The sequence below is a fragment of the Hakea prostrata genome, chromosome 1, assembly GCF_041222555.1.
Source record: "Hakea prostrata isolate BN-2017 chromosome 1, UWA_Hpros_2, whole genome shotgun sequence".
Taxonomy (NCBI): Eukaryota; Viridiplantae; Streptophyta; class Magnoliopsida; order Proteales; family Proteaceae; genus Hakea; species Hakea prostrata.
The window spans coordinates 28,027,526-28,042,968 of record NC_142600.1 but is presented as its reverse complement, the minus strand read 5'-3'; the positions used below and the strand labels follow the sequence as shown (position 1 = coordinate 28,042,968).

Sequence of the window (15,443 nt, the reverse complement as noted above, 5' to 3'; positions counted from 1 at the left end):
TATCGCTATAGGAGTGGTAGTTGACCCTCCTATCAATGGGTTATCATGCCATTGGTGGATCAGACTTGTGAGTTTCTCCACAAGAATACCCTGCCGAATCATTGTAGGGAAGTGCAGAGCCTCCCAAAGAGGGAGGGTAAGGTGACAAATAACGAAAATGTGATATGGGGTTGTTTAGTGAGGATATAAACCATAATATTTCCTATTATATTAGTTTTTAGTAAAAACATGCCGATCTTCCAAACCTAAATCATGTGAGGATGGATAATGAGTAAGTTTATATTGGGGGTGCAGGCAGTTCCATATACCACAAGGACCGTCAAACCCATGACCTTTTGTTTTTGTTAGGTGTTGTCGTTGCCAACTGAACAACTCTCCTCCTCATATAAAGCAACTAATTCCAATAAGAAATCATGAATCATTTGAAATCAGCATGTCGACCAACCCAAAAGACCGAAAATTTTCAGATCCAGATGTACCTATTCCGATACAGAACCCAGTTCGATCGATCCCAACAATTTTGCTTCTTGCCCTAACTTGAGGTCCCGAGATTTGCGTTTTAGGATCGGCAATTCTAGGATCTCTTTCCATAAATCATCGGCAATCACCCCTCAGGTTCAGGTGAGACGTGAGAGGGGATCAGAAGGTTTATCAGAATAAGATAACAAAAGCGCTCAAACAACGTAATTCAAGGAACCGGCAAATTAGAAAATTTTATTTATCTCATTATTGATATGAAAGGAGTAAAAAGCTTAGAAGGTAAAGAACAAGAAAAAGAAATTGATTCAAAGGTTTTATTGTATAGATAAGTATAATCACCCTCCTCCGTCTTATGAAGGATGACCAAATCGGTAAACATACAAAGCGAATGATTCTTCCTCTCTTCTCTCTTTTCCTCTCGTTCGTTCATCTTCCTCTCGCCACCCCTCTGGGCATCCGTCGATGAGCGCGCGCCAGAGACAGACAGACAGATACGGCCACCGGCCAGACCTAGGGCTTTCTTTGTCCCTACCTGTGCTTGCTACTGTACCCTCGTTCTCGCTCATGGTCTCTCCCGCGATCTCGATCTCGCTCTCGTTCCCTCGAGCTTCGAGAAGGCCGGGCTTCATCTTCCCATTCGTCAGGTGGCGGCAGAGGTGGTGGCTCATACCGTGAAGGTCTCCTCTTGAAATGACGCTCGTCGTCGCTGGAGTCGTGATCCACCATGCTCTTTCGTCGTCCAATTAAGCCAGTTCCGGCACTCGCACTAGACGACACCACAGCAGCCGCACCCTTTACCGGAGGCTTCCACTCGTCACGGTAACCATTAGACGATGCCCTGTTATGAGATGATGGAGAGGGCTCCATATCTTTATACCCGTTGGCAACGACTTCCTTTGTCTCCTCCGTCGAAGCCGAGAGCTTCCTCTTCTTACTGCCTCCTTCCTCGGGAAAACTAATACGAGAAAACACGCTCCCCTTCAGCTTCCGCTCGGCGGCGGCGGCGGCGGCTGCTGATGTTGATGATGATGATGCAACCTTGGGTGGTGGTGGTGCCTCCACAGCTGATACCGTTCGAGCGTCATCTTCGTCCTGGTGGTGGCGATGATGATGGTGATGGTGCTGCTCCTGGCGGTGGTGGCGATGGTCATGGTAATCGTCGTCATGACGGGGCGGGTGCTCTGATCTCTTTTTCCCGTGCCGAGTTGTCTCGCCTTCGCGTGAGAACCGCTCCCGACTCGAGGCTCTTTCATCCTCAATTCTGTGGTGGTGGGCGTGATCCGCGCTCCCAATGTGCGACCCAGGCCTCTGCAGCCATCCGTGAAAATAACAGGTCAACAACTTAACGTAACCGGCTTCAAGTATCCCAAGAACTTATCATATCGTATAAAAGGATAAAACAAAACAAAATCACCAAAGAGAGAAAGAAAAAGAAAAGGAAGACCATTGAAAATATTTTAATTACCGCTACACTTTCTACATATATTTAGGATTTTTTTTTTAATTGGTATTTAAGCATCCTGACTTAGACGGGAAGCAGACCCACATAATATCTACCAATCTACCAACCACTTAAAATTACTCTAATAATTTAACTTTCGGGGCCCAGTCTAGGTCACTGATTTGTTAGTGAACTAATATTAACCATAAATTACCCGTTGCTCCACTCGGGTAGCTTTATTAATTCTCTTACATGACGTTTGGACATTTGAAAAGAAATGTGTTATGTAAATGGCATTGGCGCAGGTCAAATGAAGCAAGCCATATTCGCATTCAAAAAGCTCAAGCCTGCTCAGAATCAGGTCAAACAACTCCATTTCAAAGACTGCAGTGATTGGCCAGAACCCGAAGAGAGCGTTGATTATAAGAGCTCCACATCATTAGGTAATGAGCTAGGGCCCAACCATTTCCAACAGTGAGATTGGAATCTTAGAATCCTGATGAAACTAGCTTCGAATACCAATGGGTGAGAATACATTCGTATCCCATCTTTGGCCTAAAAATTCCCTTTTGCTAGCTGGGAAGTGTGCTCCTTAGCGACTAGATTTCTTGCACGACTCCTTGAAAACAGACAAAAGAACGAGTTTCCTCAGCCTCCTCACTCCACTCTCCCGACCCAATCCAAATTAAGGATACAAAGCAGGGTGACCAAGTAATTTTAAAAAGTCAAAACCGTATTTACCGCAAAATCCTTATACAGTAGGGTTTTTTGGCAGACACTACCCCCTACCAAAGAAAAACAGCCACTTACATTGATGTAAGGATGTGATGCTATGAATTATAGGCGTCCCAATTAAACAACCTGAATTTCCTATCTATCAAGAACTATCTTAATAGAAAACACTGCAGGTAAGCATCAAAACTATTATGCAATACGGCTTCACAAGGTAGATTGTAACCTGACAACCACTTATCTTGGCACGATAAACATTGCTAGGCCGTGAAGGAAGCATTAAAAGCAGAATATGGAGTCAAATGAGACCATCTAGGCTGTTTCAGCACTGGGGTGCTCCAACGACAGCGATATGTGCCAAAAGACAACTGCTAAATGCACAGATGCCCCCTCCATGTTTCAGATTGGTTATTACTCGCATATTAAGTTAATTAAATTTTCAACATCCTAATTGAACCCAATGCAAAAATCACTAGCAGAATATAAGCCCTTAAAACTTCAACATACAGGTGGATGCCCTCTCCAACTAACCTGCAGCCTCACCCCATCATTGAAAACTCTATTTTCTTTAAAAAAAAAAAAAGGAAGAAAGAAGGAAAGAAAGAAAAGAAGCAGAAAGAATACAACCAACCATACTATCTTTGTTTTTATACAACTAACCGGACAACACAGATATAACCTACAGCACAACATAAAACAACAATGCCGACGATTCGTCTCAAAGACACTGAATCGCATGGGCCATTTCACAAACGCGCATCATAGTAATGATACAAATGAACCCACATACCATATCTCCTAATGACATCATTATCCCCCTTTTACAGCAAACCAAAATGAGGTGAATTCTTCCACATCCTATACCTTTCTAAGTTTTTAAACAGTCCAACTGCCTTTTAAGATACAAAAGTTTCAGGTGCTAATTAAATTGGTGTGAAGCCTACTCTCATTTCAAAGCAGAAGGGCTGCATATGCTTTTCTTTTCCTTACAAAAAATACTACAATGCAGTGCGACTTTCCAATTTCCACACATTTAAGAGTTCTTTCAAGGTCATACCATACATTCCAGGCAACAAGGGTGGAAGGGTGGGAAGCCAACTAAATAATAACCTGAAATGCATGTTAGGGTATGGCCCAACTTTATAACCACCACAACTTCTATACGCATTAATGGTATTCGAGGCCAACCTTGGAGGATCATGCAAGGCGTGCATAATTCTAGACTGTGTATTCAATTTGAGAGAAATAATTGGTAGGCTAGTAAATAAAGTCAACAACTACGATGAGGGAAAATCTACAAGGAATCAAATCAATCTACCAAGGAATCAAATCTCCCAAGTATGGGCGACGACTGAACATCATCCATGGAAAGTCTAGCCCATAAATCTTAATAACCTAAATGGATATCTTTCCAAGTACTAGCTTTAGATTTTATGATCTAGAGAAAACGAGTCCAAGTGGAAAAAAGGGTAAAACCAAAAAGGGCAAGTAAAATAAAATTGAAAAAAAAAAAAAAAAAAAGACAGAAAATAGCATTTCCTGACCAAATTTTCAAATGCATGAAACACAACCACCTGAATACATGTGAATAGAGAAAACAAAAGCAAAATTGAATAATAAAAGAGACATACAGGTTTCGATTTCATCGAAGAAACACCACCACTGCTGCTAACTTCCCTAGCACCATCAAGTTCCTTTGAACGCTCCCTGCTGCACAAGGCAAAATGCCGCTAATTGAATTCAGTACAATCTTTTTAAGAAAGTTCACTGAAAATAATGGGCAATTCTGACTGTATTCACTGACAGTCAACAGATGAAAATTAACCAAACGATGTTTATGTAGACACGTGCACAACTTGAAAACTATTAACATCCAGGACACTCGGAATCACAACCACACATTATTGACATAATGAGGATGACTGATCACATATTCAATTGAGTTATAAAGCACCAAACCTTCCACGTTGCCTCTCAATTTCCCGCTTTCTCCTTAGGTCAGCCTTCCGAGCCTCGAATTCCTCCCTGCTCATAACCGGTGGTACTGGGTATGTGCCCATTGCCAACTCAGAGAGATCCCTGAACATTTGAAATTTTCTAACTTTAACTCATATACTGATTCTGACAAAATAAGACCTCACAATGGAAAACATACACACCGAACAAAAACTTGGTGAAGTTCCAAGGCATAGTATCCCCACACACTTTGGGCAAACCCAGTGCCAATGGATCCCGCACTAGCAGATTCCGGGTGCATTTTCCCTACACAGCCTTACCCCCTACAATTTTTGCAGAGAAGCCGTTTTGATACCTTGACCTCAGGCTACAATTATGGTCCACCGAACATTGTGCCAAGGCCCACCCCCCACAGTTTTAAATAAAAATATATTGTACAGTCTATACCTCTGGGGTGGTACAGCAGGTAACATAAATCCCTGGCCTCCAACATACGGATCTTGAGGAACCATTCCTCCAAAGGGTACATCAAAGGGGCCAGGAGCATAACCCATATAGGGCATACCACCAGGGTAAGGAGCAGCATATCCATCCATCCCGAACTGCATGCCAGACCAGTAAGGGTTATAAGCTGAAGGACCAAGAGGCATCATATAGTTCTCAGCTGCAATATCCTGGGAGCTTCTCCACTGCATATCTGCAGCTGCAAACATCAAGACAATGTTAAAAAGAACAAGAACAAAAAGCAGCAACAAAAAATGTAAAATTTAAATAAAAAAAAAAGGGTAAAGAGGAACATTAGAGAGAAGGGGGGGAATAAAAGAGAGGGAGTGTTATCACTCGGTAGTCCACGAGAGTTATCACACTTGTTTGTTGTAGTTTACACTCTTATCAATATCCATAAAGAACAGGGCATAGATATCAGAGAAATTTTGGTAACGAAATTGTAAAATTTAAATAAAAAAAAAAGGGTAAAGAGGAACATTAGAGAGAAGGGGGGGAATAAAAGAGAGGGAGTGTTATCACTCGGTAGTCCACGAGAGTTATCACACTTGTTTGTTGTAGTTTACACTCTTATCAATATCCATAAAGAACAGGGCATAGATATCAGAGAAATTTTGGTAACGAAATTGTGCTGGAGAAGACAAACCATTTAAAGGCAAACGGGGTTTCTTCTTCTTCTTCTTTCTGACTGCAAACAAGAGCAAATTTCAACACATACACAATCAGCCTTTCTTCAATAAGCCAAATACAATTAAATCTGTCATAATGCAGCTCCTTACAAAGGTCTATAGATCACAGTCTCATACACAATGTTGCAGCCTAAGGTTATGACATTAGATATGAGAAAACTGGATGTTTACTGAGAAGGCATATAGAGGACAAAACAACTCAAAAGAGTAAAAAACTGAGATTGCATGCTTATCCATATAAGATCTTTACCTAGCTCACCAGCTTGCAGCTTCTGCTGCACTTCCTCCTCAGGAAGTGGTGCACTGCATTGTGATGTTGCTTCCTTCACACTTGCGGACTCACGTGTAGCTTCAGAAATATCCACTGTCTTTGTGATTCTACCTTTCTCCACAGATGGCTGTGGAGCACTCATGGCGGGTTGATTGTCATTCACAGTGTCCTTCAAATCTGGAGGAACATCCTTAGTTGGTGGTGGTACATGCTCTCCCTTTGAAGTAGTAGCAGAAAAAGCCGGCGGCGGTACTTGGTCTCCCTTTGAAGTAGCAGAAAAAGTTGGTGATGGTACTTTGGGTTGTGCAGGGCGAGCAGATTCCATATCTGAAAACATAAGAAAGCAGACTAAGTATCAAAAAATAAGATTAAAAAAAAATAATGATCATCTATAAAATAGTCATAGAAATGAATACAACTAGAACACAATCTGAACCTCGTATCTGCAACATGCTCCCTGCATTTTCAGCACTGCTGTTATTGGACTCCAGAAAGCGGTTGATGGTATCCCTCACTGTCTTATTAGGCAGAAGATCATCTGCAAGTATATTTGTTGCGCCACAAACACAACTTGATTTTGACAGAATGTGGTCCCTGATACCTGATAAATTTTCAGAAATCCACATATCACAAGTGTAGGGATCAACATTCTTTTCTAATACAGAAAAAGCCATACCCACTGGTTAGATGTATTAACCATGGGCCTTGCAAGGAGAACTCAACAATACAGAGTAAAAAAAATGGTGATCAATATGGAGATCCAGTTTTTTGCACATAAATATTTTACAATTGATCCAGTGGAACTATCTCATCACAAGAGCATTCAGAAAGGCAGAAAATTCCCATTCTTCTATCTTAGTTCAAAAGGTATGTGAGTGAACAAATCATGGTTGTGAGTGTGATTGAAGCTCTAAACATCCTTAAGTCTTGGTTCTATGATGATCAGTGGATACAAAGTCGCCTCTTTTTCAATAGGAGTAGATAATTGTCGCAGGGAACAGCAATTCATCAGAGTCAAACCAACTAAAAATTTTAGACATAAATTGCTAATCCAGAGCACTATTAACCAAAAGAAGTCATTTACTTAATGAAGTTCACCAGGATGTTGTAGAATTAGAACCCGTCAGGACTTCACATTTTATCCTGGTTGTGAACTCTTATCTCATAGCAAAAGATTGACGTGGAAGGCAAGCACCCAGGGTTTTTGGCCGCTTAATAAATGGAAACCTACATAAAGAATCTCAAGGCTCACAGGGCCTGACAAGATGGGTTTGCAGGGTTCTCTCATCAGCCAAAATAGTAAGAGATTGAAAGATGCAAGGAATCCAGCCATCAAAGGACACATACAGGAGGAGCAAGAGTACAACAGAGAAGAAGAAGAACAACAAAGTAAGGAACCACAGAGGACCAGAATGAAGAGATGGAAGAAATATCATATCACCTGCTGTAGCACAAATTTTACTAAAATAAACAACTCAAATAAATCCATTCATCAAATCTATCTTTTGCAGGTTAGAAACTTGCATTTAGAACGGGAAAAGTAAGACTCCTAGTTACGGGTGTCAATTTGGTAGTGAAACCACCCATATAAAACCACACAGGTCCGAACCATTTCAAAATTGATATGGTACAGTTTTTAAAAACAGTTTCTATTTCAGTACACTATGGTAACGATTTTGGGTGCACTAGCACAGTATACACAGAAACCATACTGCACAAAACCATTTATACTATTTATATCGTCTTTGTACCATTTTACACTGTTCATATACACAGTCGTACCCTATACATTCCATTTGCATATATAGTTTTTATACTGCAACTACACCATTTCGTAAATGTAGATACAAAATGGCACAGTACAGTTTCCGTTTTGGGTATGCATTTTCTTGATCATTACCGAAACCATACCATTGACTTTAAGTCCTACCTAGACTCTAAACTGAAAGAAACGCCACCACTACCCATCTGTAAAAAACAAAAGATGGCAAGACATATCTACACAACAGATCTGAATAGACGAATAGATAAACCATTCTCTCTGATGAGACAGAACTAAATCTAGGTTCTTGATGCAGTAGAGAATGTCTAAAAGGATTGACTGGGCTCTGAGATAATTTGGGCCCACGGCTGGGTTCCGAAGTCATCAAGCTTCTTATTTTTGGGTTTATTGATGTAATGGGCCTAATTTATAAGCCCATAAAAAATGGGGGGGATAAGTTTTGTCTATAAGTCTTCCTCTCTTGAATTTCTGACCTTCTTAATTCCCCAACCCTACTTTATTTCATTTCTATTTTCATACTCCACAACGAACCCAAATTTTCAACTTAGATCTACACCTATCTAACCATATGAGGACAGCTCCAAACTTTAGGGATCATCCCTATATCCATCACCTAGGTTTTCTCCAAGATTCATCCCATATCTCAAGAACCCAAGTTTCCTTCCAGTTTCAATCCTTTCCAATAACTTTTCATCCCATATTTCAAGAACCTGCCCCCACTACAATAAACCTCTCCAAAACTATCCAACCACTATAACCTATGTTCTTATGCATCCCAATCAACTAACAAAAACTTAAAACCTGGACCTTACTTTTCAAGTTAAGATCCCAGAAAGCTGGTCCTTTGTTGAACCTCTTCAGTCCAGGGCGCATCATTTCTCAAGTGATTAAGCTGGATTAAGGCAGTGAAAGCTCCTCCATCAGAACACGTAGCTGGCAAAGAATATTTTTGGTCAATTGCAGACATACCTCAAAGCAAGATATTTCATCCTCCAATGCACTCTTCAGAAAGAAAGGTTCAAAATTTGCAGTTCCATAATGATTCTATGTTCTTCTGCATGACCAGCATTTCTTTTCATTTAATAAATGAAAAGAAAAAAATGAACCTTCTAATAAAAACTGACAAGGAAAGTTTGAATATCTATTAATGGAATATTCATAACAGACTATACAAAAGGCTTTGTTATATGCATAACGTATCCAGCTAGACATGGCCATGCCATCAGAACACATTTAACATACTAGTATGATACATTTGTTGATCCTAAAGTTAGCCTCACACTTGTGGCCTACATCACTAAATTCCCAGGTAAGTCAGTAATTGCATTCATGTTGATGCCAGTTGAATTGGCCAGGTTAAATTGGTGTGTCCTCAAAGAATGATATCTTTAAGAGGAATAACTGTATCATTGTCCCAGTAGCATATGCCTTGTGAGTTTGAGAAAACTAAAGTTCATTGTGATGCATCTGGAATACTTTTGTAACTTGGTATCAGAGACAGCAAGTTGGATCTTCAAGCCCTGCCAAGTGAGAATTTGCTTCGTGCCCCTTGCTGCAAGGTGATGGAATCGCATGCAGAGCTATGCATGTCCACGTTGTGTGCATCCGTCCGGGCACATCTGAAGGAGTGGTGTGGTTGTCGAAATAAACTATGATACTGCTAAACAGCTTGATCTTTTGGCGGTAAGCAGTTGTACCAGGTTGATCAAAATGTAACCGTCACACGCTGACAAAAATCACACTAACCATGTCCAAGATTAATTCATTTCTATCTAATGTAGAGAAGAGAGACAGAACATGGATTAACAGTGGGTCTTCCAAAAGACCTAAACCCCTACTACAGCTACTTCCCTCATTTCCAAAATTCTGAGATTGATTTGATGAGGGTGCGACAGAAAATGAGAAGTTCTCATTCCTAGACTAATATAGTGGATGAATAAATAATTTGGAAATCTAAAACAAACACAATAAAAGCTACAACCTTTTTGGATGGAAAAGGCATATCATTGTTTAGCTCCTTCAATATCTCTGTGGATTTGCCCCATCTCCAGAGCTAAGCCTCCAGGGAGTGCTAGCGCACCCCATGACCAGGCTGTGCCATATACATCTTCTTGATATCCACCCAGTCAGCCATTGGGATGTCCAAAACACAGTCCAGTCATATGATGCGCTCCGTGGATGTTCCAATCCCTGGGAGACGAGCTCAATCCATATCTCTCCTCCCAATAACTCCAAGCAGCCTATTTTACATGGATACATATTGTAAAAAATTCATTCACACCACACACTTGCCAAAATCAAAAAACATAGTTGTTGGTTTAGGTGTCAAGGAGCCTTTTGCTGGAAAGGCACTATTTGTTCAACGGACCTCACCTAGGCACTGCCCCTACACCATAAAAATTATGCATGAACCACAGAACTTTGGGTCTTAGGAAGTTGATAACTACAATAAGACCACTGTAAGACCACCAAGTCATCATTCTAGATAAATGCAATACATATGATACTTCCTTTAACTTATTTTACATGGACAATAGACTGGTTTCTCATTACCATCAGAAACTACTCATACTCGCTGCGTCGCTCAAACAGGCAATCTTGAAACACAAAAAATGACAACTCCAGAGTACCAATGAAAAGGTTGTACAGGTACAAATTTACTAGTTTATACACCATTAAAGAGAAGTCAACATAGATGGGAATAGAATATAAAGCACAAAGTATGCAATTGAACAATGTGACACTCACATTTGTCACAAAAACTTGTAAAACAGCACTTGCTTGTCAGGACTGCATCTTTCATTACTTCCTTACACAATGGACAGCGAAGTTCAGGTGGAAGTTCACTTGTTGGCCGAGTGGAAGGTAAACCTTCAATTTCCCTCTCAAAAGCAGCTCTATTTTAAATGATGCCCATCAGATAACATATGAGGCAATCAAACATCACCAACAGAAAAGCTGAATAAGTCTTACTCATTTGGTCTTAAAACAGCCACAGCACCACTTGGTAAAGCGTACGAGCCATCTGGCGTGGTCATCAGCATTGACTTTGGAATACCAGTTGGAGGTTTCACCCTTTTGATGTCATAGTTGGGATCACCATTTGTAGGACAATGCTGAATAAAATGCCCTGAACAGAACACCGATAGCCACAATTATATATAGCCACTACAGCACCACTTTTCAGGAAAAAACACCAAAGCTTTAACGACGAATAGTCTAACACACCAGGCACTTTGCATCTGTGGCAAATATAACCTACTGGAGGAGTCTTTCGCTCTGACCCAACTGCCCGACCTTCAATTAGAAAATTAGAGAACTTAAGACTCACCACAGCCAGAACTTAACACAATGTAAAAATAAAAAATATTTGTATAATTAAACATAAGAAACAGAAAAATCACCAAAACCCCGACCACCCATCATTCTTCCTCCCATGCCCCTTCCAAAACCTCTGCCAGAGCCGAAGCCATCCTGAGTTTGCCTATAACCAATTACAATTTCAAACATAAATATATTCCACATTTGTCAAGAGAAACCCCATCATTATTCAACACTCCTTTTTTTTTTTTTTTGGGGGGGGGGGGGGGGTAATATCATTATTCAACACTGCTGCATAAAGGAAAATGACAGGGATAGCATCTCACCGCTGCCAGTCCAAGGCAGGAGTATCAATTAAAGCCCTAATCTTGCTATCCTCATCAGCTTTACTTGGAGGAGGAGCATCCTGCACTGGGTTACTAGATTGCACTGGCAGCGCTTCCGGAATGGCATATAAATCATTACCAAATTCATCCCATTCCGACTCCTCAGGCTGTGCCAGAAAATGAAGCAAATCCAAAATAGTATCATAGACATGCCACCAAACCATGCAAAGACAGATATCTCGAAGATACACAGTGAAATAATTATTACGAATCAATGCTTACAAATCTTGCCGCAGAAGAATCTGGCACCAGACAGCTGCTCTTTGCAGGTTGAGCATCCTCTACCTTATTCTCTAATACTTTAGACCTGCAGGAGCATAACACATTGCGAAACTCAACCATTACTCTGGAACTTACCTTGCAACGAACAATTCGAAAGCCTATGGTACGAGAACTACAGAATGGTAGAAAGCTGGAAGCAATGGCACAACTCCCATCTTAACCAGAGAAATATAGCCCATAAAATCAAGAAAGTAAGAGTCATGATTTAAGGTCTGAGATAGTACTCGTCTTGTTCAGCAACAATGGGCATGCGAGGACGTCCAGGAACTCGACGAATTAAAACAGAAGTATTTTTTGGTATCAGTGTGGCTTCATCAGTATACTCTGAAATTGCAAATCAAAGAACAGAACGTCTATAAAATACTGCAAAAGATATTATCCACCCATGTAACCAAAAATGTAACTGAAAGAGCCCCCAAGCCGACCAAATCAACCAATTAAGCAAAAACCCAACTCTGAGCACGATCTCACAGCCCAGAAATACCTCCAAAAGTGATAGATACTCTCTGCCCTAAATTTTAAAGCTTAATCTCCCTAGGCAATGATCACATCAAGTCTTCTCGCGTCCGAAAAATGCTGAATAGTGAGTCCAATCGTATATTGATCAAACATCAATACACCAATCAGAAGAGGAGCATGCCCAGGGCCGAGACAGAACTAAGATGCTATAACTAATGAAACTAAGGGAAAAGGCATGTTGAAACGAGTTGCACAAAAACTGAGAAATGCTTAATGTCTATAAATCCATGAAATCTTAGGGAAAAGGACAAACCTTCATTAGACTGGGCGTTGGAGACCATGAGGTCAAAGTCAGTACCCCTGCCCAAGTGCTTGGATTCAAATATTTTTTCTTTCAAATTCGCAACTGATATGAAATGACCGTCAATAGAAATAGAGTCGTAATCTTTTGCACTTTTAAACTTATAGTATACAGCCATGATTTCTTTTCTTTTTCCTCCCTCAGCTCTAAACTAAAGAGATGAGAACAAATTGCGCCGATGTTGGCAGGAAACTAAGAGGCCGTAAAAAGCCACCCCAAAAAAAAAATATTAAGACCTGGTATTGCACTTCAAAAGAAATTGAAAATGAAAATAGCTCATGAATACAAGAAATTTAATCTTTTTCCCCCAGACGACTCCTGTAGCTTCTGCTAACAATAACCTATGGCCGCAAGAGGAATTGAAGATCTCTTCGAAGCAGAAGTAACCTCCGATTGCTAGAAGAAACATGTAAGGCACTCCAAAATTTGATTTATAAGCTGCTTAAAAACGCAGATCTTCCTTGCGACGATCTGTAAGAAAATTTTCCGAATGACGAAAACCAAACAAAGCCGCCGGCGAGAAACTCGTAGCTTTACGATACAGGAACTCCACCTGGTGCGCGAATTCGACGCTTTCGATTAGAGTGCAATAAAGCGATCTTCCACAGTCAAGAAATCTGGAGAAGAAAAATCCAACAATCGCGATATCGAAACCCGACAGATCAGCACGGTAACTGAAATTCTCTCTGCTAAAAATTTCAACTTGATAACAGATCCAAGATCCGCAGCACAAACCCTGTACTGATTTACACGACCGCGAGAGCAAAACGAATCCGTCGAAAGAAAACGGCGATTCAAGGATTCGAAGTCTGCACGGAGAAATCAACTGATAATAGAAAAATCACTTCAATGAGCAATAATCGAAGCCTTAAAACGATTAAGTATATGAAGAAGGAGGTTAGGGCACCACAGAGACGAGCAGATCAGATGAGGACGGCGACGAACAGCGCCGAGGGTTTCGGTTTTCCGACCTTTGTAGCGAAAGGCGCATCGAGCCTATTCATATCTTTCGCATGACAACCGTGGTTAAGCCTGCCTGAATTCCTGTCTAAGAGGGCTGTAGTCTAGTTCACACAAGCCTAACCATAGTTAACTTGCGTAGTTCGTAAGAAGGGAATACTGCCACGTCATTGTCTCGCGGATGGGCTAAGGCCGTGTCTAGGCCCACCAAGACTGGGTAGATAGAACTGCCCAGATTTTTCCAGATTCGGTAAAGATTTTATTAAAAAAATAATTCTAATCTTCAGATTCTCCGATTTCGACGCAATCTTTCCTGAACTGTTGGCTCGTCTCATTCTTTAGCAAAACCAGTTACTTGGTCCGACCAACACGGTCAAACCGAGTGATTTTTTTTCCCTAAATATCTTTTTTTTTTTGGCAAATTTTACCTTTAAGTATTGACCCTTATAATTTTTCAAATTGACATCGCGAGAGAGAAATACCTTTGGTCTTTTTTCCTGGATAATTTTCATCTAAACCAAACTTCACTTTTATTCTAGTTTAAGTTTTCTTTTGCATATAGTTCCTTGTGGTTTCAAGAAATGATTAAATAATGACACGCTAGCAGAGGAAATTTCCGATGGAGCGGTGAAATGCGTAGAGATCGGAAAGAACACCAACGGCTAAAGCACTCTGTTGGGCCGACACTGACACTGAGAGACGAAAGCTAGGGGAGCAAATGGGATTAGATACCCCAGTAGTCCTAGCCGTAAACGATGGATACTATGCGTTGTGCATATCAACCCGTGCAGTGCTGTAGCTAACACGTTCTGAAAGACGAAATTTGATATTTCAAACTCATCGCAGTATATGAATGAATTTTCAATTCAAATTAAGACGTGATTCTCACCTAATCATTCGTTTAATTAACTTCATGACGAAAATATCCTTGTGTCCTTTAGATTTTTTTTAATTTTAGTTTTACTATACTAAAATAGATACAATCAAAATAATTAAATAAATGAAAAGCATTACCAAACTAATTGAAAATACCCTCGTAAAAATAGTAGATTTTGAAAACAAAGACGGAATACGAACAGTTGTTCTGCAACTTCACAAATGAAGGAGGAAGACAAACAGGTTTGTTTCAAATCCATCATTTGGCTCTTTATTGTTGGGTGTCGAAGCTCAAACCTCAATACAGGTTTTGATCTTCTTCCTAAAACATTTGTTCAATTCTAACTTTTTTTTATTCTTATTTTAATGTTTAGTCCCAATTGTCTACTTAGTTTAAGTAAGTATGTTATATTATGCTACAACCTAAATCATTGGGATGCTTTCATGGTGATCGAAACACTTGCAGCTACCATTGCTCCAAATCAAGCTTCAAAACGGAACAAAGGATTTAGGAGGAGATTCAAAACCTCCAATCGAGGATTGAAAACCAAGACGTCAATACAGAAAAATAAATAGCTAAATAAAGTAGATTTTATACCTTTCGCCTTCGTTGTGAGATGTTGCAAAGGGAGGTGTGATACCTCAAATATTTTTATATTATTATTTTATCATTAAATGGAAATGTTTAAATCCTCAAGATTATTAAAGGATCATGGTGGTTGGAATCATGTGTCAATGGTTTAACCAAATGGTTCCGAGTGTAATTAAATTATAGTTCAAATAGAACTAGCTTCCAACTAATATCATATTATCACGAGTTTTCTCACATTGTGAATGCTGAATATATGTATTTGAATTACTTGTTGAGTTCTTTTGAACTCATCCCTTGTGAAATTTTGTTTTAGATTCTATTGGAGATCAAGATACCTCGACGTTTCAAGA

General features: G+C 40.1%; 1 protein-coding gene across 2 annotated transcripts; it reads right to left on the bottom strand.

Moving 5' to 3' along the window:
* Positions 1–478: 478 nt before the first annotated feature.
* On the bottom strand, positions 479–13,706 carry LOC149028588 (E3 ubiquitin ligase PARAQUAT TOLERANCE 3-like). 2 transcript variants are annotated; one of them, XM_089137978.1, is made up of 15 exons: positions 12,618–13,706; positions 12,070–12,169; positions 11,786–11,870; positions 11,504–11,670; positions 11,261–11,340; positions 11,085–11,153; positions 10,830–10,986; positions 10,605–10,753; positions 6,510–6,674; positions 6,053–6,400; positions 5,760–5,801; positions 5,057–5,312; positions 4,613–4,732; positions 4,285–4,360; positions 479–1,788 (listed from the first exon to the last, which is right to left on the bottom strand). In XM_089137978.1, exons 1-15 carry the CDS (start codon positions 12,781–12,783, stop codon positions 1,009–1,011), a joined length of 2,760 nt encoding a protein of 919 aa, XP_088994104.1. In that variant the 5' UTR covers positions 12,784–13,706; the 3' UTR covers positions 479–1,008. The 2 variants fall into 2 exon arrangements, with proteins under 2 accessions (XP_088994104.1, XP_088994100.1); XM_089137974.1 differs by having other exon boundaries at positions 481–1,788; positions 4,285–4,363.
* Positions 13,707–15,443: the final 1,737 nt, after the last annotated feature.